At 46.9% G+C, this 21,007-nt stretch overlaps 3 protein-coding genes across 3 annotated transcripts in view; all 3 read right to left on the bottom strand.

Moving 5' to 3' along the window:
• LOC137802380 (rootletin-like) overlaps positions 1-21,007 on the bottom strand; it is a 32,952-nt gene that overhangs the window by 6,133 nt on the left and 5,812 nt on the right. Inside the window, exons 5-14 of the mRNA XM_068600183.1 lie at positions 7,405-7,665; positions 6,912-7,070; positions 6,566-6,807; positions 4,336-6,397; positions 3,646-3,980; positions 3,391-3,535; positions 2,439-2,639; positions 1,686-1,948; positions 1,438-1,597; positions 384-539 (exon numbers count right to left, since the gene is read on the bottom strand). Of these exons, the coding sequence (XP_068456284.1) occupies positions 384-539; positions 1,438-1,597; positions 1,686-1,948; positions 2,439-2,639; positions 3,391-3,535; positions 3,646-3,980; positions 4,336-6,397; positions 6,566-6,807; positions 6,912-7,070; positions 7,405-7,665 (3,984 nt within the window). The remainder of the gene's footprint in view (positions 1-383; positions 540-1,437; positions 1,598-1,685; positions 1,949-2,438; positions 2,640-3,390; positions 3,536-3,645; positions 3,981-4,335; positions 6,398-6,565; positions 6,808-6,911; positions 7,071-7,404; positions 7,666-21,007) is intronic.
• Positions 10,853-16,038, bottom strand: LOC137802276 (mucin-2-like). The gene is made up of 2 exons (XM_068600064.1): positions 12,669-16,038; positions 10,853-10,872 (listed from the first exon to the last, which is right to left on the bottom strand). Exons 1-2 carry the CDS (start codon positions 16,036-16,038, stop codon positions 10,853-10,855), a joined length of 3,390 nt encoding a protein of 1,129 aa, XP_068456165.1.
• LOC137802277 (proteoglycan 4-like) lies at positions 17,432-19,257 on the bottom strand. Its single transcript, XM_068600065.1, has 2 exons — positions 17,654-19,257; positions 17,432-17,546 (listed from the first exon to the last, which is right to left on the bottom strand). Exons 1-2 carry the CDS (start codon positions 19,255-19,257, stop codon positions 17,432-17,434), a joined length of 1,719 nt encoding a protein of 572 aa, XP_068456166.1.

A 21,007-nucleotide genomic window follows, 5' to 3' on the forward strand; every position in this document is an offset into this window, starting at 1 on the left:
ATCACTTACATAAGATATTTTGATCGTAACTATGAACATCCAGCATGATATGAGCCAGATTTCCCCCAAAAATGCCTCAATAAGACACCTTTTTGGAAAGATTAGGACTTAAAGAGTCAGAATCTGCAACAATAATCCCATAAAACAAAGTCCTGGCCTGTTATGAAGGAGTTTCAGTCAAGAAACTGTGTCGTTCGGTTAAAAAATGGAGCAAATTGCGTATTTTATGCCGAAAGATTGTCTGAATGGGGCATGCTGGGACTCCAAATTGTTGAATTTTGAAGGTTTTCTATGCCAGGATACTTTTCTTTCTTCTACACACACACGTGATCCCATCATCTACCAAAAGCATCACAATAATAGTGGTGAGTTTCCTCGTGCACCTTCACTTCCACGCGCTGCAGCGCCTGCGCGGCGTCCTGCAGCCGGCCGTCCAGCTCCTGCGGCACCGCGACGTTCAGGTCGGAGTACTTCATCTTCAGGTTCTCCTCCAGGCGCTGCAGCAAAGCCTTCTGGGTACACAGCTCGCTGTGGACCTCCTGGAAAAACCAGACGGAGAGAAGAAAAATATTCTGGTTAATCCATGTTCAGATAGTTTTCTCTTGTGTGTTTGTGACTTAAAGTCTGAATTCCTTCATTTTCTTTTTTTGATCAGAGAGAAAAGTGGAAAAAAAAAACGCGTTGATGAAGACGTGTGTGTGTGTGTGTGTGTTCATGGAGTGACTACAGAAACCACCTGGAAGATCCACTTACAACCTGAACAAAAGCTGGAACCAGAGGAGGGGGGAGGGGTCTGGTCTTTCATCAACAACAGAGGCTCTATACAAGGTGTGTGTGTGTGTGTGTGTGTGTGTGTGTGTGTGTGTGTGTGTGTGTGTGTGTGTGTGTGTGGTGGATGGGGAGACGCTTTGGGGACAAAGGGCAGACAGAAGTGAACCCAAACACCAACGAGCCTTTCGGGCGCGAGGCCAAGCCGACGGTTACGTTCAGACAGTTCATGTTTACTGAGCTACTCCTCCTCCTCCTCCTCCTCCTCCTCCTCCTCCTCTTCCTCCTGTCATTTTATGTATTTATTACCTTCTTCGTTTTTCTGCACTGTGCCGTCTCTAATTTGCTATTAAAAGCAAAAAAAGAGACATTCATACTGTGGATGTTCCTCGTGGTGGTGCTCGTACCGTTCAGTGAGGTCATCGTGACATTCAACATATTCATAACTAAACTATTCAAAATGGATTAAACATCCTGTTGACATGAGCTGGTGTCGGTTAAAATGAGTGAATGAAGTCCTCGTGAAGTGATTCACCAACAAAATGAAGAGAATCTGCAAGTCTAAATCCCCGGAGTCTAAATAAAAAGCACCGTAGAGGAGCTATATGAAACGTCTCCTTTGGGGTTGTGACCAAACAGGAAGTGCACGAGCTGAGAGCAGCGTCCCACCTGCAGCTCCTCGGTGCTGCTGCTCTGCTGCATCTCTGACAGAACGCCGTCTGCGGCCTCCAGCCAGACGCGCACGCCCTGCAGCTCCTTGTGGACGCGCTCGCGCTCCTCCTGCTCCGTCCTGGCCGCCTTCAACCCCTCGCTGCTGCTCTGCTTCACGCTGCGAGGGGAACAAACGCAAAAACACACATCAATCACGATCAACAGTTATGTAGCTAGCTTCTTGCGTCACGCGCGCCGGCCGTTACCTGCCGTAGCGGCCCTGCATGGCCTGCAGCTGCTGGCAGAGCGGCGCGGGCGGCGCCCGCTCCAGGTGGGCGGGGACGCCGAGCAGCCGGGCGGCGCGCAGCTCCAGCGCCGACAGCGCTCGGTGCTCGCAGTCCAGCCGGTCCCGGTACTGCTCCCAGGACTGCAGCAGGTCCTGCAGGTCCTCGGCGCCCGAGGCCTTCGCCCGGGATCCGTCGGGAAGCTCCGCCTCCACCTGCTCCAGGAGGGCGGCGGCCTTCTCCACCTGAGCGGAGAGGGATTTTAAAAGAGCGTGATGCAAGTCTTAGCATCTAAAGTCTACATTTTGTTTGACTACATTTACTTTTACACATTTATTTACATGCATCTACCATTTTATTCATATATTTCACTGCTTTTGTGGACCTAAGACCTTTTGGTTAAACAATTTCTAGCATCAAAACAGTTCATCCACATGAGTGAAGTTATGTTTTCACAAGATATGAAGAATTTCAAAAATCGAGATTCAATTTTTCAGCTTTAGAGTCATATTTTCTCTTTACACTTTTGCCTTTGGTGCCTCATTATATAGAGAGATGAGATTGTTCTGCATTTTTAGATGTAACACATCACATAAAGTGCCTTTAAAATGTGAATTTAAGAAGAAAAGGCCTGAGACCCTGAAGGCCCTTCATGCTAATAAGGACTTTTAAAGAGAGTGATGAAGGTTTTCTTTTCAGCGTTCCTATAGTTTGATTTAAGTGTGTTTTCTTTACGCTGCTGGTGATTTGGATCCACTCTTTGATCCTCTGTTGGCTTCGCCTCGTCAGCTCTCTGGTGCAGCGCCGGAGTCTCCACACGCGTTCGCAGACGTCGTGCACGGCCGCCTCCCGGCCGCCGCGGCAGCTCCGCTCCGGGCACCAATCCTGCAGCTCCTCCAGGCGGCGCTGCAGGGCCTCCGCCTCCTCCTGCAGAACCTGCACAGGCGAAAAGGAGGTTTTTATGGGAGGAGCTTAGACGGCGAGAGCGACGGGCATGAGGGACATTTTATGCACAAAAAAAATATATAAATACCGAGCTTTCTGAGATTAAAGCGTTACATTTACGAGATAAAACATAGTTTATAGAGTCAGAACCTTCTGAAGAACAAACTCCAATTATCCTTAATAATACAATAAAATAATAATATAATAATACTGAATTAATACATTATGTTTAATACTTTTATACACATTTTTATTTGTATTCCATCTGTATTTAATATTCTTCTTACTGTTTTTTTTGTTTTATTTAGTTTTATTTATTATCACTGTTTATTTATATTACTTGATTTTTATCTTCATTTACTTGTGAGCAATGCTGCTGTAATCCTGTAATTTCTAATAAAGGATTATTATATCTTATACTTTGCAATTGGCTTCAGCAATAAGGACATATTTGTGATTTTTGCCTCTAATCGGGAAACAAAATACATATTTTTTTTTTCTTCAGTAAATTTAAGACTTTAATCGCGAATATATAGTTTATAGAAAAGAAATCAACAGCCGCAACAAGAAAAACTCGATGACAAAAACTGAGTAATTTAATTGTTATTATTAAATTTCACATTTCTTTGACAGAAAAGCAGCTGATAACCATTTTAGTTGCAGATCTGACGGCGTTTATTGAGTCTTGAGCGCTTCATAACAGAACCAAGAGGCTAAAAGGGGAGGAGCCTCGCATACGTACGGTGAGCTTGTCGTGCTGCTCGGTGCAGTCGGAGAGACAGGTGACCTTCTGACAGGTGAACTCCGAGAGGCGGCTCGCCGAGCTCTTGGCTCTCTGGAGGATTTCCTCTTGGCTCTCGGTGTGTTTCCGGTGATGTTCTGCACAACTGAAAAGGCAGAACGATTGACAGGTTGAGGCGTCGCTCCTTCCGGCGTCTCTCGGACGTCCGCGAGAAGTCGAGACTCTTCATGCGCGAGCTGCTAGCTGCTGGCGTACCTGCTGAGACGCTCCAGTCGCAGGTGTCCCTTGGCCTGCAGGGTGGACATCCTCACCAGCAGCCGGCTCAGGACGTTCTCCCGGAGCTGCTCCACCTTCTGCGGGGACAGGAACGGGTGCGGCGGGTCCTGGCTCTGGAGCCGCTCCACGTGGGTCTGGAAGCGCTGCTGCAGCGCGGCCAGGGCCCGCCGGGTCTCCTCCAGCTGGTCGCAGCAGGGCCCCACCGAGCCCTGCGGGGGCAGCAGAGAGACCTCGACGTCGCTCAGGAAGAGCGCCGCTTGCCGGACGGCGCTCGTGTAGCTCCTCAGAGAGCCTCTGGCCCGGAAGAGGTTCTCCTAGAATACAGGAAACACAACTTTACGACGTGCGTTACGGACAGGAAGTGAAGAGGTTTCCCTGGAATGAGGACGCTAACCAGCAAGCCCCGCCCCCTTTTAGTTGTACCGTCTTCCTGTTCTGGCTGACGCATCCTTAGCTTCACAGGTTTATCACTACTGATGCCCTCAGACACGCTTATATCAGTAAGATTTCTGCAGTAATTTGATCTTTTTGAACTTGAACATGATTTTTTGTAGTGTAGGAAGGGTGTTTTCCACTTTCTCATGATCACAAAATAATGAAAAATGGCCGACACTGAAGGATATGAGCGTCTAAAAGGTCACGGACAAAGATAAGAAGAACTCAACTTGCCATTTGCGAGTCGCATTCCCCGAGAACCTCAATCTTCAAGTCGATCAGCTCTCGAGAGCCGCTTCCTTGGCTGTCTCCCTTCTCCTGCTCGAGAACCTCCAACGCTCTCATCCTGGACTCGACGGTCTTCCTCAGGCACATGACGCTCTGGTATCGGTCGTCGAGCGCCGCGTCGTCGGGCTCCAGCGTCCCGGCGTCCCGGAGCTCCCGCCGGCTCCTCCGCAGGAAGGCCCCGGTGGCGGCCCGCTCGGTGTCCAGGTTCAGCTCCTTCAGCAGGTTCCACTCGATGATGCTGAGGTTGTTGTACAGCGTCATCTCCAGCGTGTCCAGGCTCTCCTCGTTCTGCTTCAGCCTCTGCCGCTCCGTGCTCAGCTGCGAGGGGTAGAGGTCAGCGGAGATGGCCTGCAGCTCGCGGCCGGCCTCCTCGGACATGTGCTTGACGAGCGGCAGCTGGACGAGCAGCGCCTGGCAGGCTTTGTACTTGTCCTCGTGCGCCTTGCTGTCGTCCTTGGTGCGACACACCTGCTCCTGGACGCTCTCCCTGAGGTCCTCCACGCGCTGCCTCTTGTCCAGGTACCGCTCGTGACCCCTGGCTTTGGTTTCCAGCGTGACGATGTCGCCGAGCAGGCCCGACACGGCCGAGTGCAGCTCCCTCGCCTTCTCCCGGGGAACCCACGGCTGCAGGAGGTCGACCTGGGACTTGTGCTCCAAAATCTCGCGTTTCAAAGGCTCCAGAGCTCGCAGGGACTCGCTCGTGACGGGGAACCTGTGTCTGCTCAGATCCCCCGACATCTGCCTCAGGCTGGTTTCGACGGCGACCAGCTGCTTCTTGCTCGACTCCACCGTCTGGGCGAGTTCGTCCAGCTCCGTTTTGTTGGCCCTCTCGTAGCCGGCGATGGCCCGGACGTCCTCCCGCAGGTCGGCGAGCTTGTCGAACAGCCGGCAGTTCTCCGCGATGCTGAGCTCGGGGGCGATGTCCCGGCTCTTCGCGAGTAGCGCCTCGCAGACGGCGCCCTGCTTCTCGGCCTCCGCTAGGGTCTCTCGGATCTGACGGATCCTACGGTCCAGCTCTGTCGGGCTCCTGAGCTCGCCGTCGGGACTCCTGGAGGCCTCGCGGTGCAGATGGGCCAGGACCCAGGAGTCCAGGTCGGCGATCTGCGCCGACAGCTTTTCCCTGGTCTGCAGCCCCGACTCCAGCTCCCTCACGGCCTTGGCCAGCTCCTCCGTCGTCGACTTCGAGAGCCCCTCGAGGGACCTCAGGGAGGAGCGCACCACGGGCGCCTCCTCGGTCTGGTCCAGCTGCGGCAGGAGCTCCGTCACCTCCTCCACCAGCGACTCCAGCTGGCCCTGTTTGGCCGTGACCTCGGACTGCAGCTCCTTCAGGTCTCGGAGCTGCCGGTGCACCTCCTCCGGGAGGAGAGCCACCTTCGTCCTCCTGCCCTCGATGTCGCTCTCCGTCTGCTTCGCCCAGGCGAGGCCATCCCTCATCACCAGGATGATTTTCTCCATGATGGGGCTGCTGCTGCTCTGCGTTTGAGAGGACACCAGCTCCTCTGTGCGGCTCAGCTCGTCTCCGATGGCCTGAAGCCCCCGCTGGACCTCCGCCGCGTCCTTCTCCCTCTGCGAGCTGAGGAGGAACGCCTCAGACTGCTGTTGCAGAAGGAGGTATTTCTGCCGGGCGGCTTTAACTTCGGCGTTCGCGACCATCAGCCGCTGACCCTTCTCGCAGGTCCACCGGGGATCCGAGGAAGGCTCCAGGTCTTTGCCGATCGTCTCCAAATGCTCCCGAAGGCCCGACAGCGCGCGCAGAAGGCCGTCGCAGTTCTGCGAATGGACGTTCGTGCGATGCAACGTCCTCTCCACGGCCCTCTCCAGGCCCCTCCACCGCTCGTGCAGGTTCTTCTGCTCGGTCTGCGCGGTCGCCCGCTCGGACCAGCTGAGGTTCGGCCGTAACTCGGTGTGGGTCGCCTGCAACTCCGCGAGCGCCGTCCTGTCCTCCTCCATGCGTCTCTGCAGGGCGCTCAGCCGCTCGGCCTCCTTCGAGCTGCTCTCCTCCGGGGTCCTGAAAGAACAAAAGGTCAAGACTTCACGTGCCTTTACAACGTTTACAGGCTGAACAAGATGTACGTTGACATTTAAAAATATAGCTTTTAAACTCCTCGTTCGTGCTCCTCCTTGAAACTGCAAACCTTCAGTTGAAAAAAAAAGGACACCATAGCTGAGAACTCACAGTCTGACCGCCTCCAGGTCTGCCGTGAGTCTCTGCAGCGCGGCCTCGGCCGCTCGGGTCCGTTCGCAGTAATCGTTCACCAGCCGCAGCTGCGCCTCTTTGCTCTGGACGGCAGCGGCCGCGTCCTGAGCGGCGGTGCTCCACCGGTCCTCCACGTGCTCCAGAGCGTCGTTGCTCTCGGCGTCAGCTGCCCTCAGCTCAGAGAGCAGGAGCACCTGGGCCTGGGCGCTCTCTCTGCACTCCTGTGGTCCATCACAACAATTCATAACATGCAGTCCATCTCCACCTGTATGATGAATCATTTAAAAAAAAAGATTCTCCAGTGAGTCATTTTTTTACAACGCACCTGCGCCTCCTCCAGCTGCCGGGCCATCGCCGTTGGTTGGAGCTCAGCGGGGCAGCTTTTGCAGCTCAGGACCTTCGACACCAGCCGTCGCAGGCGGTCGTCCAGATCACCGGCGGATCCGACCAGAGCCTCTGGACCGGCGTCCTCCAGTCGTTTACTCTTTAAGAAACAGAAGCACATGAGATCCTTGAGTTTGAAAAAATAAGAAAAAAGGATTTTGGTGAGTTCGAAGCATGATCAAAATATAAAAAAAAGCAATGTTGCTTTCGTCTGTGAAGCCCATTTAAGGCCATTATACGAATCTGTTTGATCTTATTCATGCAATTTGCTAAACTTTGCCTACTTTTCCAGAACATATGCCTATTTTTTGGCAACTCACATAGCATCAGGAAGGATGTAAAAGAGAGAAAACAACGCAACAATGAGCTCGACTCAAACAATAAACACCTTGCACTTAAAGCCAGGCGGTGAGGACACACAGCGGCAACGATACCTCAGTGAGTTGACTGCCGGGTGTTTTCCCAGACAGCGGCTGTATTCCTGCGAAGACGTTCCTCATGACGGATCCCTCCGGTTCCTCCAGCCGAAGCTCCTCGTTCTCCACCGCGCTCGCTCCTGCCGGAGCTTTGTTCTCCTCCCGAGAGGAAGATCCTTCCACCGGAGTCACCTCGCCCCGGATAACGTCAGTTGGTAATTTCTGAACCGCCTGCAGCGATGCGGGCGGTATCTTGTCAGCCTTGCCCACCTCCTCCCACTGTGAAGGCAAAACAACCAGTAATAGAGCCGGAAAAGAAAGTCTGTAAACCGCTTCTGTTGAGCTCCAATGAGTGTATCTGAAGCTGTGTCTCATGCAAAACAAGTCTAGTCACACGTGGATCATCTTTTTTTTTCTTCTCTTAACTTGTAACCCAGCCTGATTGACAGAGGCGACATTCAGGAGGAAGCTCATATTACAACCCTAAGGCACTGAAACCGTTGGTGGCACAAGTGTAAACTTATATTCTTTAAGTCTGTGCATGCCTCTTGTACGCTCCTAAATATTCAAAGTCAAATCCTTCAGAACTAAATATTTAAAAGCTTTAAGAGAACCTATAAAAAGTAGATTGACCAGTTATCAATACGCCTCCACAGAATGTTGCCGCAAGTGCAAACAAGTGTATGCAAGAGACAGAGTATAATAGAGGCTTTACAGATAAAACTCCCCTGGAGCAAGAAAAACTTCCTGTCTCTTGCTCCCCCTCTGTCTCTCTTAACATATCCTGAAGGTAAAATGAAAGTATGATTTAAGGGAGAAGCTGTTCTCTGATGCAGTGAAACGTTAGCATTAGCAGGTGAACCAGAGGGGGTGCATGCGGTGTTATCACGACATGCAGCACGGTGCTGAGTCAGTTCTGTTGCATTAGTTGCACAAACGTGTTTTCCATTCAGTCCCCACAAAACAAACTAAACATAGAAACCTCACTGTGAAGAGTCCAAAGAGTACTTTCACTTTATCATGAATACCACGCCTCACCTGTGGCAGATCCTCTCTCTGCAGCCTCTCTGCACCAGAAGAGGTGGTCTTGACCATTGTGAGGGGAACATTTTGTATTTTTACACATGCCACCTTTTCCTTTTCCTGAATCTTCCTTCCCTCCTTCTCTTCCTTTGGATCCGTTGTGTGCCTCTTCACACTGGGTTCAGACGGGGGTTCGGTAAAGCTTCCTCGCACCTCCACCCCGGTCACGGGATCTGAAGACTCGCCCGGCTGAATGACCTCCGACTCCAACTGGACACTTGATACCATCCTTTCTTTTACGACAGCTGTGTGTGTTTTAGCAGACTTTTCAGCCATTCCCTGGCGTGCATCGCGCACGTCTTTTGTGGACACTTTAGCGTGCACTTCTTTGCTGTCCTCGACCATTTTGGGTCTTACCTCTGTGGGTTTCAGGAGCTCCTGAGTAATCCCTGTTTCGGTCTGTGGTACTTGCATCTGTTGTGATAGAGTCTTCACAATAGGCATGGTCCTTTGAGTCATGGCAATCTCAGAGCTCCGAGAATCCAGTGTAGACTTCTGACCGCCAAGCTCTTCCTTGGACAAACCCACGCTGGTGAGTTCTGGGAAAGGTTTAAGATCCTTTGACTTTCTTTTGGTTTGTGAAGGTTTACTCTCTTCCACAACAGTCCCTTTGGTTGGTGCTGTAAACACCTCTGGAGTTGAAGGCCTTTGACTGTCAGGTGCTTCCTTGGTCTTAGACGACTCTGAAGGAGCAAGATCTGGGGACAGTTTCAGACCCTTTGAGTGAACTTTGGTTGGGGAAATCGCTCTTTTTTCCACAAGAATCATTTTAGACTTTACTGTTTCCATCTCTGGAGTTGAAGAAGGCTTCTGACTCTCAGCTTTTTCTTTGGTCTGAGTTAGCTCTGTGGTACCAACATCTGGGGAAAGTTTCAGATCCTTAGACTTTCCCTTGGTAGGTGAAAGCTTTGCCTTTTCCACAACAGCAACTTCAGTTGTAGCTGTGACCATCTCTGGAGTAGAAGATGGCCTCTGACTGTCAGGCTCTTCCTTGGGCTTTGTTAGCTCTGTGGTAGCAAGTTCTGGTGTAACCTGTCGACCCTCAGTCTTTCCTTTGGTTGGTGTAAGTGCTCCTCTTTCCACAAGAGTCATTTTAGTTGTTTCTGTTTCCATCTCTGGAGGTGAAGATGGTTTCTGACTGTCAGGTTTTTCTTTGGTCAGAGTCAGCTCCCTTGTAGCAAGCTCTGGGGAAAGTTTCAGATCCTTTGAGTCTGTTTTTGTTGGTGAAAGTTGACCCTTTTCCACAACAGTAACTACAGTTGTTGCTGTGACCACTTCTGGAGTTGAAGATGGCCTCTGACTGTCAGGCTCTTCTTTGGTTGTTGTCAGCTCTGTGGTAGCAAGTTCTGGGGAAGGTTTTAGACCCTCTGACTGAACGTTGGTTGGTGAAAACCCTCCTTTAACCACAAGAGTTGTTTTAGTTGTTTCTGTTACCATCTCTGGAGTTAAGGATGGCTTTTGACTGTCAGGTTTTTCTTTGGTCAGAGTCAGCTCCCTTGTAGCAAGCTCTGGGGAAAGTTTCAGATCTTTCGACTTTCCTTTGGTCAATGAAAGCTTTCCTTTTTCCACAACAGTAGTTTCAGTTGTTGCTGTGACCACCTCTGGAGTTGAAGGTGGCTTTTGAGAGTCAGGCTCATCCGTGGTCTTATTCGCCTCTGAGGTAGGTAGTTCTGTTAAAACCTTTAGACCCTTTGACTGAACTTTGGTTGGGGCAAACCCTCCTTTTTCCACAAAAATAATTTCAGATTTTGCTGTGACCATCTCTGAAGCTAAAGGCTTCTGACTGTCAGATTTTGCTTTGGTCTGAGTCAGCTGTGTTGTTGCAAGATCCGGGGAAACCTTTACAACCTCTGACTTCCCTTTGGTAGGTGAAAATGCTCCTTTTTCCACAAGAGTCATTTTAGCTGTTTCTGTTACCATCTCTTGAGTCAAAGATGGTTTCTGAATCCCAGGTTTTCCTTTGGTCTGAGTCAGCTCTGTGGGTCCAAGATCTGGGGAAAGTTTCAGACTCGTTAACTCTCTTTTTGTTGGTGACAGTTGACCCTTGTCCACAACAGTCATTTTAGCTGTTTCTGTTACTGTCTCTGTTGAAGAAAATGTCAGACTCTCCAGTTTTCCTTTGGTCTTTGTCTGCTCTGTAGTAGCAAGATCTGGGGAAAGTTCAAGACCCTTCGACTGAACGTTGGTAGGTGAAAACCCTCCTTTAACCACAAGAGTTGTTTTAGTTGTTTCTGTTACCATCTCTGGAGTTGAAGAAGGCTTCTTAGTTTCAGGTTTTTCTTTGGTCTTTGTCTGCTCTGTGGGTGCAAGCTCTGGGGAAAGTTTCAGACCCTTTGACTCTCCTATGGTGGGTAAAAGTTGACCTTTTTCCACAACAGTAACTTCAGTTGTTGGTGTGAGCACCTTTGGAGTTGAAGAAGGCTTTTGAGAGTCAGGCTCATCCGTGGTCTTTTTCAGCTCTGTGGTAGCAAGTTCTGGGGAAACCTTTAGACCCTCAGACTTTCCTTTGGTAGATGAAAGCACTTCTTTTTCCACAACATTCATTTGAGCTGTTTCTGCTACCATCCCTGGAGTTGAAGATGGCTTCTTAGTTTCAGGTTTTTCTTTGGTCTGAGTCAGCTCCGTTATAGCAACAACTGGGGAAATTTTCGGATCCTTCAAGTCTCTTTTTGTAGGTGAAAGTTCACTCTTTTCCACAACAGTAACTTCAGTTGTTTCTGTTACCATCTCTGGAGTTGAAGATGGCTTCTTCGCTTCAGGTTTTTCTTTGGTCTTTGTCTGCTCTGTGGGTGCAAGATCCGGGGAAAGTTTTAGACCCTTTGACTTTCCTTTGGTCGGTGAAAGTTTACCTTTTTCCACAACAGTAACTTCTGTTGTTGTTGTGACCAACTCTGGAGTTGAAGATGGCTTCTGACCCTCGGGTTTTTCTTTGGTCTTTGTCAGCTCTGTGGTAGCAAGATCCGGGGAAAGTTTTAGACCTTTTGACTTTTCTTTAGTAGGTGAAAGCTTTCCCACAAGACTAACTTGTATTGTTTCTGTTTCCATCTCTGGAGTTGTAGATGGTTTCTGACTCTCAGGTTTTTCTGTGGTCTTTGTCAGCTCTGTGGGTGCAAAATCCGGAGAAACTTTCAGACCCTTTGACTTTTCTTTAGAAGGTGAAAGCTTTCCCTTTTCCACAAAAGTAACTTCTGGTGTTTCTGTTTCCATCTCTGGAGTTGAAGATGGCTTCTTCGCTTCAGGTATTTCTTTGGTCTTTGTCTGCTCTGTGGGTGCAAGATCCGGGGAAAGTTTTAGACCTTTTGACTTTTCTTTAGTAGGTGAAAGCTTTCCCACAACACTGACTTGTATTGTTTCTGTTTCCATCTGTGGAGTTGTAGATGGTTTCTGACTCTCAGGTTTTTCTGTGGTCTGAGTCAGCTCTGTGGGTGCAAAATCTGGAGAAACTTTCAGACCCTTTGACTTTTCTTTACGAGGTGAAAGTTCACTCTTTTCCACAACAGTAACTTCTGGTGTTTCTGTTACCATCTCTGGAGTTAAAGAAGGCTTCTTACTTTCAGGTTTTGCTTTGGTCTGAGTCAGCTCTGTTGTAGCAAAAACTGGGGAAATTTTCGGATCCTTCAAGTCTCTTTTCGTCGGTGAAAGTTGACCCTTTTCCAGAACAGTAACTTCTGTTGTTGTTGTGACCATCTCTGGACTTGAAGATGGCTTCTGGATCTCAGGTTTTTCTTTGGTCTTTGTCTGGTCTGTGGTAGCAAGATCTGGGGAAAGTTTCAGATCCTTTGACTTTTCTTTAGTAGGTGAAAGCTTTCCCTTTTCCACACCAGTAACTTCTGTTGTTGTTGTGATCATCTCTGGAGTTGAAGATGGCCTCAGACTGTCAGGTTTTTCTTTGGTCTGAGTCAGCTCTGTGGGTGCAAGATCTGGGGAAAGTTTCATATATTTTGATTTTCCTTTGGTCGGTGAAAGTTGACCCTTTTCCACAACAGTAACTTCTGTTGTTGTTGTGACCTTCTGTGGAGTTGAAGATGGCTTCAGACTGTCAGGTTTTTCTTTGGTCTGAGTTAGCTCTGTAGGTGCTAGATCTGGGGAAAGTTTTAGACCCTTTGACTTTCCTTTGGTTGGTGAAAGTTGACCTTTTTCCACAACAATAACTTCCGTAGTTGTTGTGACCTTCTCTGGAGTTGAAGATGGCTTCTGACCCTCGGGTTTTTCTTTGGTCTTTGTCTGGTCTGTGGTAGCAAGATCTGGGGAACGTTCAAGACCCTTCGACTTGATTTTTATTGGTGAAAGATCAGCTTTTTCCTCAACAGTAGTTTCAGTTGTTGCCGTGACCATCTCTGGAGCTGAAGAAGGCTTCTTAGTTTCAGGTTTTTCTTTGGTCTTTGTCAGCTCTGTGGTAGCAAGATCTGGGGAAAGTTTCAGACCCTTTGACTTTTCTTTAGTAGGTGAAAGCTTTCCCACAACACTAACTTGTATTGTTTCTGTTTCCATCTGTGGAGTTGTAGATGGTTTCTGACTCTCAGGTTTTTCTGTGGTCTGAGTCAGCTCTGTGGGTGCAAAATCTGGAGAAACTTTCAGACCCTTTGACTTTTCTTTACGAGGTGAAAGCTTTCCCTTTTCCACAAAAGTAACTTCTGGTGTTTCTGTTACCATCTCTGAAGTTGAAGATGGCTTCTTCGCTTCAGGTATTTCTTTGGTCTTTGTCTGCTCTGTGGGTGCAAGATCCGGGGAAAGTTTTAGACCCTTTGACTTTCCTTTGGTCGGTGAAAGTTGACCTTTTTCCACAACAGTAACTTCTGTTGTTGTTGTGACCATCTCTGGACTTGAAGATGGCTTCTGAATCTTAGGTTTTTCTTTGGTCTTTGTCTGGTCTGTTGTAGCAAGATCTGGGGAAAGTTCTAGACCCTTTGACTTGATTTCTATTGGTGAAAGATCAGCTTTTTCCTCAACAGTAGTTTCAGTTGTTGCCGTGACCATCTCTGGAGCTGAAGAAGGCTTCTTAGTTTCAGGTTTTTCTTTGGTCTTTGTCAGCTCTGTGGTAGCAAGTTCTGGGGAAAGTTTCAGATCCTTTGACTTTTCTTTAGTAGGTGAAAGCTTTCCCTTTTCCACACCAGTAACTTCTGTTGTTGTTGTGATCATCTCTGGAGTTGAAGATGGCTTCTGACTGTCAGGTTTTTCTTTGGTCTGAGTCACCTCTGTGGGTGCAAGATCTGGGGAAAGTTTCATATATTTTGATTTTCCTTTGGTCGGTGAAAGTTGACCCTTTTCCACAACAGTAACTTCTGTTGTTGTTGTGACCTTCTGTGGAGTTGAAGATGGCTTCAGACTGTCAGGTTTTTCTTTGGTCTTTGTCTGCTCTGTGGGTGCTAGATCTGGGGAAAGTTTTAGACCCTTTGACTTTCCTTTGGTCGGTGAAAGTTGACCTTTTTCCACAACTGTAACTTCTGTTGTTGTTGTGACCTTCTCTGGACTTGAAGATGGCTTCTGAATCTCAGGTTTTTCTTTGGTCTTTGTCTGGTCTGTGGTAGCAAGATCTGGGGAAAGTTCTAGACCCTTTGACTTGATTTCTATTGGTGAAAGATCAGCTTTTTCCACAACAGTAGTTTCAGTTGTTGCCATGACCATCTCTGGAGCTGAAGAAGGCTTCTTAGTTTCAGGTTTTTCTTTGGTCTTTGTCAGCTCTGTGGTAGCAAGTTCTGGGGAAAGTTTCAGATCCTTTGACTTTTCTTTAGTAGGTGAAAGCTTTCCCTTTTCCACACCAGTAACTTCTGTTGTTGTTGTGACCTTCTGTGGAGTTGAAGATGGCTTCTGACTGTCAAGTTTTTCTTTGGTCTTTGTCTGCTCTGTGGGTGCTAGATCCGGGGAAAGTTTTAGACCCTTTGACTTTCCTTTGGTCGGTGAAAGTTGACCTTTTTCCACAACAATAACTTCCGTAGTTGTTGTGACCTTCTCTGGAGTTGAAGATGGCTTCTGACCCTCGGGTTTTTCTTTGGTCTTTGTCTGGTCTGTGGTAGCAAGATCTGGGGAACGTTCAAGACCCTTTGACTTGATTTCTATTGGTGAAAGATCAGCTTTTTCCTCAACAGTAGTTTCAGTTGTTGCCGTGACCATCTCTGGAGCTGAAGAAGGCTTCTTAGTTTCAGGTTTTTCTTTGGTCTTTGTCAGCTCTGTGGTAGCAAGATCTGGGGAAAGTTTTAGACCCTTTGACTTTTCTTTAGTAGGTGAAAGCTTTCCCACAACACTAACTTGTATTGTTTCTGTTTCCATCTGTGGAATTGTAGATGGTTTCTGACTCTCAGGTTTTTCTGTGGTCTGAGTCAGCTCTGTGGGTGCAAAATCTGGAGAAACTTTCAGACCCTTTGACTTTTCTTTACGAGGTGAAAGTTCACTCTTTTCCACAACAGTAACTTCTGGTGTTTCTGTTACCATCTCTGGAGTTGAAGATGGTTTCAGACTGTCAGGTTTTGCTTTTGTCTGAGTCAGCTCTGTTGTAGCAAAAACTGGGGAAATTTTCGGATCCTTCAAGTCTCTTTTCGTCGGTGAAAGTTGACCCTTTTCCAGAACAGTAACTTCTGGTGTTTCTGTTACCATCTCTGAAGTTGAAGATGGCTTCTTCGCTTCAGGTATTTCTTTGGTCTTTGTCTGCTCTGTGAGTGCAAGATCCGGGGAAAGTTTTAGACCCTTTGACTTTCCTTTGGTCGGTGAAAGTTTACCTTTTTCCACAACAGTAACTTCTGTTGTTGTTGTGACCATCTCTGGACTTGAAGATGGCTTCTGAATCTCAGGTTTTTCTTTGGTCTTTGTCTGGTCTGTGGTAGCAAGATCTGGGGAAAGTTTCAGATCCTTTGACTTTTCTTTAGTAGGTGAAAGCTTTCCCTTTTCCACACCAGTAACTTCTGTTGTTGTTGTGATCATCTCTGGAGTTGAAGATGGCCTCAGACTGTCAGGTTTTTCTTTGGTCTGAGTCAGCTCTGTGGGTGCAAGATCTGGGGAAAGTTTCATATATTTTGATTTTCCTTTGGTCGGTGAAAGTTGACCCTTTTCCACAACAGTAACTTCTGTTGTTGTTGTTGTTGTGACCTTCTGTGGAGTTGAAGATGGCTTCAGACTGTCAGGTTTTTCTTTGGTCTGAGTTAGCTCTGTAGGTGCTAGATCTGGGGAAAGTTTTAGACCCTTTGACTTTCCTTTGGTCGGTGAAAGTTGACCTTTTTCCACAACAATAACTTCCGTAGTTGTTGTGACCTTCTCTGGAGTTGAAGATGGCTTCTGACCCTCGGGTTTTTCTTTGGTCTTTGTCTGGTCTGTGGTAGCAAGATCTGGGGAACGTTCAAGACCCTTCGACTTGATTTCTATTGGTGAAAGATCAGCTTTTTCCTCAACAGTAGTTTCAGTTGTTGCCGTGACCATCTCTGGAGCTGAAGAAGGCTTCTTAGTTTCAGGTTTTTCTTTGGTCTTTGTCAGCTCTGTGGTAGCAAGTTCTGGGGAAAGTTTCAGATCCTTTGACTTTTCTTTAGTAGGTGAAAGCTTTCCCTTTTCCACACCAGTAACTTCTGTTGTTGTTGTGATCATCTCTGGAGTTGATGATGGCTTCTGACTGTCAGGTTTTTCTTTGGTCTGAGTCACCTCTGTGGGTGCAAGATCTGGGGAAAGTTTCATATATTTTGATTTTCCTTTGGTCGGTGAAAGTTGACCCTTTTCCACAACAGTAACTTCTGTTGTTGTTGTGACCTTCTGTGGAGTTGAAGATGGCTTCAGACTGTCAGGTTTTTCTTTGGTCTTTGTCTGCTCTGTGGGTGCTAGATCTGGGGAAAGTTTTAGACCCTTTGACTTTCCTTTGGTCGGTGAAAGTTGACCTTTTTCCACAACAATAACTTCCGTAGTTGTTGTGACCATCTCTGGAGTTGAAGATGGCTTCTGACCCTCGGGTTTTTCTTTGGTCTTTGTCTGGTCTGTGGTAGCAAGATCTGGGGAACGTTCAAGACCCTTTGACTTGATTTCTATTGGTGAAAGATCAGCTTTTTCCTCAACAGTAGTTTCAGTTGTTGCCGTGACCATCTCTGGAGCTGAAGAAGGCTTCTTAGTTTCAGGTTTTTCTTTGGTCTTTGTCAGCTCTGTGGTAGCAAGATCTGGGGAAAGTTTTAGACCCTTTGACTTTTCTTTAGTAGGTGAAAGCTTTCCCACAACACTAACTTGTATTGTTTCTGTTTCCATCTGTGGAATTGTAGATGGTTTCTGACTCTCAGGTTTTTCTGTGGTCTGAGTCAGCTCTGTGGGTGCAAAATCTGGAGAAACTTTCAGACCCTTTGACTTTTCTTTACGAGGTGAAAGTTCACTCTTTTCCACAACAGTAACTTCTGGTGTTTCTGTTACCATCTCTGGAGTTGAAGAAGGCTTCTTAGTTTCAGGTTTTTCTTTGGTCTTTGTCTGCTCTGTGGGTGCTAGATCTGGGGAAAGTTTCAGATCCTTTAACTTTCCTTTGGTTGGTGAAAGTTGACCCTTTTCCACAACAGTAACTTCTGTTGTTGCTGTTACCATCTCTGGAGTTGAAGATGGCCTCAGACTGGCAGGTTTTTCTTTTGTCTGAGTCAGCTTTGTTGTCGCAAAATCTGGGGAAATTTTCGGATCCTTCAAGTCTCTTTTCGTCGGTGAAAGTTTACCCTTTTCCACAACAGTAACTTCTGGTGTTTCTGTTACCATCTCTGGAGTTGAAGAAGGCTTCTTCGCTTCAGGTTTTTCTTTGGTCTTTGTCTGCTCTGTTGGTGCAAGATCTGGGGAAAGTTTTAGACCCTTTGACTTTCCTTTGGTCGGTGAAAGTTGACCTTTTTCCACAACAGTAACTTCTGTTGTTGTTGTGACCTTCTCTGGAGTTGATGATGGCTTCTTAGTTTCAGGTTTTTCTTTGGTTGGAGTTAGCTCTGCGGGTGCAAGATACGGGGAAAGTTTCAGATCCTTTGACTTTTCTTTAGTAGGTGAAAGATTTCCCTTTTCCACACCAGTAACTTCTGTTGTTGTTGTGACCAACTCTGGAGTTGAAGATGGCTTCAGACTGGCAGGTTTTTCTTTGGTCTGAGTCAGCTCTGTGGGTGCAAGATCTGGGGAAAGTTTCAGATATTTTGATTTTCCTTTGGTCGGTGAAAGTTGACCCTTTTCCACAACAGTAACTTCTGTTGTTGTTGTGACCAACTCTGGACTTGAAGATGGCTTCTGACCCTCGGGTTTTTCTTTGGTCTTTGTCTGCTCTGTGGTAGCAAGATCTGGGGAAAGTTCAAGAGCCTTTGACTTGATTTTTATTGGTGAAAGATCAGCTTTTTCCACAACAGTAGTTTCAGGTGTTGCCGTGAACACCTCTGGAGTTGAAGATGGTTTTTGAGTGTCAGACTCTTCTTTAGTATTTGTCAGCTTTGTGGAGGCAAATGTAGGGGAAAGCTGCAGATCCTTTGACTTTCTCTTGGTTTGTGAAGGTTTACTCTTTTCCACAACAGTTATTTTGGATGGTGCTGTGATCACCTCTGGAGTTGAAGATGACTTTTGAATGCAAGGCTCATCCGTGGTCTTTTTCAGCTCTGTGGTAGCAAGCTCTGGGGAAACCTTTAGACCCTCAGACTTACCTTTGGTAGGTGAAAGTACTTCTTTTTCCACAACAGTCATTTGAGATGTTTCTGTTACCATCTCTGGAGTTGAAGAAGGCTTCTTTGTTTGAGGTTTTTCTTTGGTTGGAGTTAGCTCTGTGGGTGCGAGATCTGGGGAAGGTTTTAGACGCTTTGACTTTTCTTTATCAGATGAAAGTTGACGTTTTTCCACAACAGTAACTTCTGTTGTTGTTGTGACCAACTCTGGAGTTGAAGATGGCTTCTGACCCTCAGGTTTTTCTTTGGTCTTTGTCTGCTCCGTGGGTGCAAGATCCGGGGAAAGTTTCAGATCCTTTGACTTTAGTTTGGTCGGTGAAAGTTGACCCTTTTTCACAACAGTAACTTCCGTTGTTTCTGTTTCCATCTCTGGAGTTGATGATGGCTTCTTAGTTTCAGGTTTTTCTTTGGTCGGAGTCAGCTCTTTTGTAGCAAGATCTGGGGAAAGTTTTAGACCTTTTGGCTTTCCTTTGGTAGGTGAAAGCTTTCCCTTTTCCACAAAAGTAACTTCTGTTGTTTCTTTTACCATCTCCGGAGTTGGAGTTGATGATGGCTTCTTAGTTTCAGGTTTTTCTTTGGTTGGAGTTAGCTCTGTGGGTGCAAGATCCGGGGAAAGTTTTAGACCCTTTGACTTTCCTTTGGTCGGTGAAAGTTGACCTTTTTCCACAACAAAAACTTCTGTTGTTGTTGTGACCAACTCTGGAGTTGAAGATGGCTTCTGACCCTCTGGTTTTTCTTTGGTCTTTGTCTGGTCTGTGGTAGCAAGATCTGGGGAAAGTTCAAGAGCCTTTGACTTGATTTTTATTGGTGAAAGATCAGCTTTTTCCACAACAGTAGTTTCAGGTGTTGCCGTGAACAGTCCTGGAGTTGAAGATGGTTTTTGAGTGTCAGGCTCTTCTTTAGTATTTGTCAGCTTTGTGGAGGCAAATGTAGGGGAAAGCTGCAGATCCTTTGACTTTCTCTTGGTTTGTGAAGGTTTACTCTTTTCCACAACAGTTATTTTGGATGGTGCTGTGATCACCTCTGGAGTTGACGATGACTTTTGAATGCAAGGCTCATCCGTGGTCTTTTTCAGCTCTGTGGTAGCAAGCTCTGGGGAAACCTTTAGACCCTCAGACTTACCTTTGGTAGGTGAAAGCACTTCTTTTTCCACAACAGTCATTTGCGCTGTTTCTGTTCCCATCTCTGGAGCTGAAGAAGGCTTCTTAGTTTCAGGTTTTGCTTCGGTCTGAGTCAGCTCCGTTGTCGCAAAAACTGGGGAAAGTTTTAGACCCTTTGACTTTCCTTTGGTAGGTGAAAGCTTTCCCTTTTCCACAACAGTAACTTCCGTTGTTTCTGTTACCATCTCTGGAGTTGAAGAAGGCTTCTTTGTTTCAGGTTTTAATTTTGTTGGAGTTAGCTTTGTGGGTGCAAGATCCGGGGAAAGTTTTAGACCCTTTGACTTTTCTTTATCAGATGAAAGTTGACCTTTTTCCACAACAGTAACTTCTGTTGTTGTTGTGACCAACTCTGGAGTTGAAGATGGCTTCAGACTGTCAGGTTTTTCTTTGGTCTTTGTTTGGTCTGTGGTAGCAAAATCTGGGGAATGTTCAAGACCCTTTGACTTGATTTCTATTGGTGAAAGATCAGCTTTTTCCTCAACAGTAGTTTCAGTTGTTGCCGTGACCATCTCTGGAGCTGAAGAAGGCTTCTTAGTTTCAGGCTCTTCTTTGGTTGTTGTCAGCTCTGTGGTAGCAAGATCTGGGGAAAGTTTTAGACCTTTTGGCTTTTCTTTGGTAGGTGAAAGCTTTCCCTTTTCCACAAAAGTAACTTCTGTTGTTTCTGTTACTATCCCTGGAGTTGAAGAAGGCTTCTTAGTTTCAGGTTTGTCTTTGGTCTTTGTCTGCTCTGTGGGTGCAAGCTCTGGGGAAAGTTTTAGACCCTTTGACTTTAGTTTAGTAGGTGAAAGTTGACCTTTTTCCACAACAGTAACTTCCGTTGTTGTTGTTTCCATCTCTGGAGTTGAAGATGGCTTCTGACCCTCAGGTTTTTCTTTGGTCTTTGTCTGCTTTGTGGTAGCGAGATCTGGGGTAAGTTTTGCACCCTTTGTCTTTCCTTTGGTAGGTGAAAGCTTTCCCTTTTCCACAACAGTAACTTGCGTTGTTTCTGTTACCATCTCTGGAGTTGAAGATGGCTTCTTAGTTTCAGGTGTTTCTTTGGTCTTTGTCTGCTCTGTGGCTGCAAGCTCTGGGGAAAGTTTTAGATCCTTTGACTTTCCTTTGGTCGGTGAAAGTAGACCTTTTTCCACAGTAACAGTAACTTCTGGAGTTGAAGATGGCTTTTGAATGCGAGGATCATCCGTGGTCTTTTTCAGCTCTGTGGTAGCAAGTTCTAGGGAAACCTTTAGACCCTCAGACTTTCCTTTGATTGGTGAAATATCAGCTTTTTCCTCAACAGTTGCCGTGACCACTTCTGGAGTCGAAGATGGCGTCTGACTGTCAGGTTCTTCCTTCTTCTGAGTTTGCAGATCCTTTGACTTTCTTTTGGTTTGTGAATGTTTACCCTTTTTCACAACAGTAAATTTGGTTGTTGCTGTTACCATTTCTGGGGTTGAAGAAGGCTTCTGACTGTCCGATGTGTCTATGGTCTTTGTCTGCTCCTTGGTAGCACGAGCTGGATCATTTGAACTTCTTTTTGTTGGTGAAAGTTTACTCTTTTCCATAAAAGCAATGTCAGTAGTTTCAGATGGTTCTGTGACCACCTCCGGAGTTGAAGATGGTTTCTGACTGTCAAGCTCTTTCTTGGTCTTGGTCAGCTCTTTGGTAGCAAGATCTGAGGAAAGTTTCGGACTCTTTGACTTACCTTTGGTAGGTGAACGCCCTCCCTTTTCTAAAATATTTATTTCAGTTGTTGCTGTGACCTCTGGTGTGGAA

This window comes from Clinocottus analis, unplaced genomic scaffold (assembly GCF_023055335.1).
Source record: "Clinocottus analis isolate CAN_PGR_092001 unplaced genomic scaffold, fCliAna1.0.p SCAF_5, whole genome shotgun sequence".
NCBI lineage: Eukaryota > Metazoa > Chordata > Actinopteri > Perciformes > Cottidae > Clinocottus > Clinocottus analis.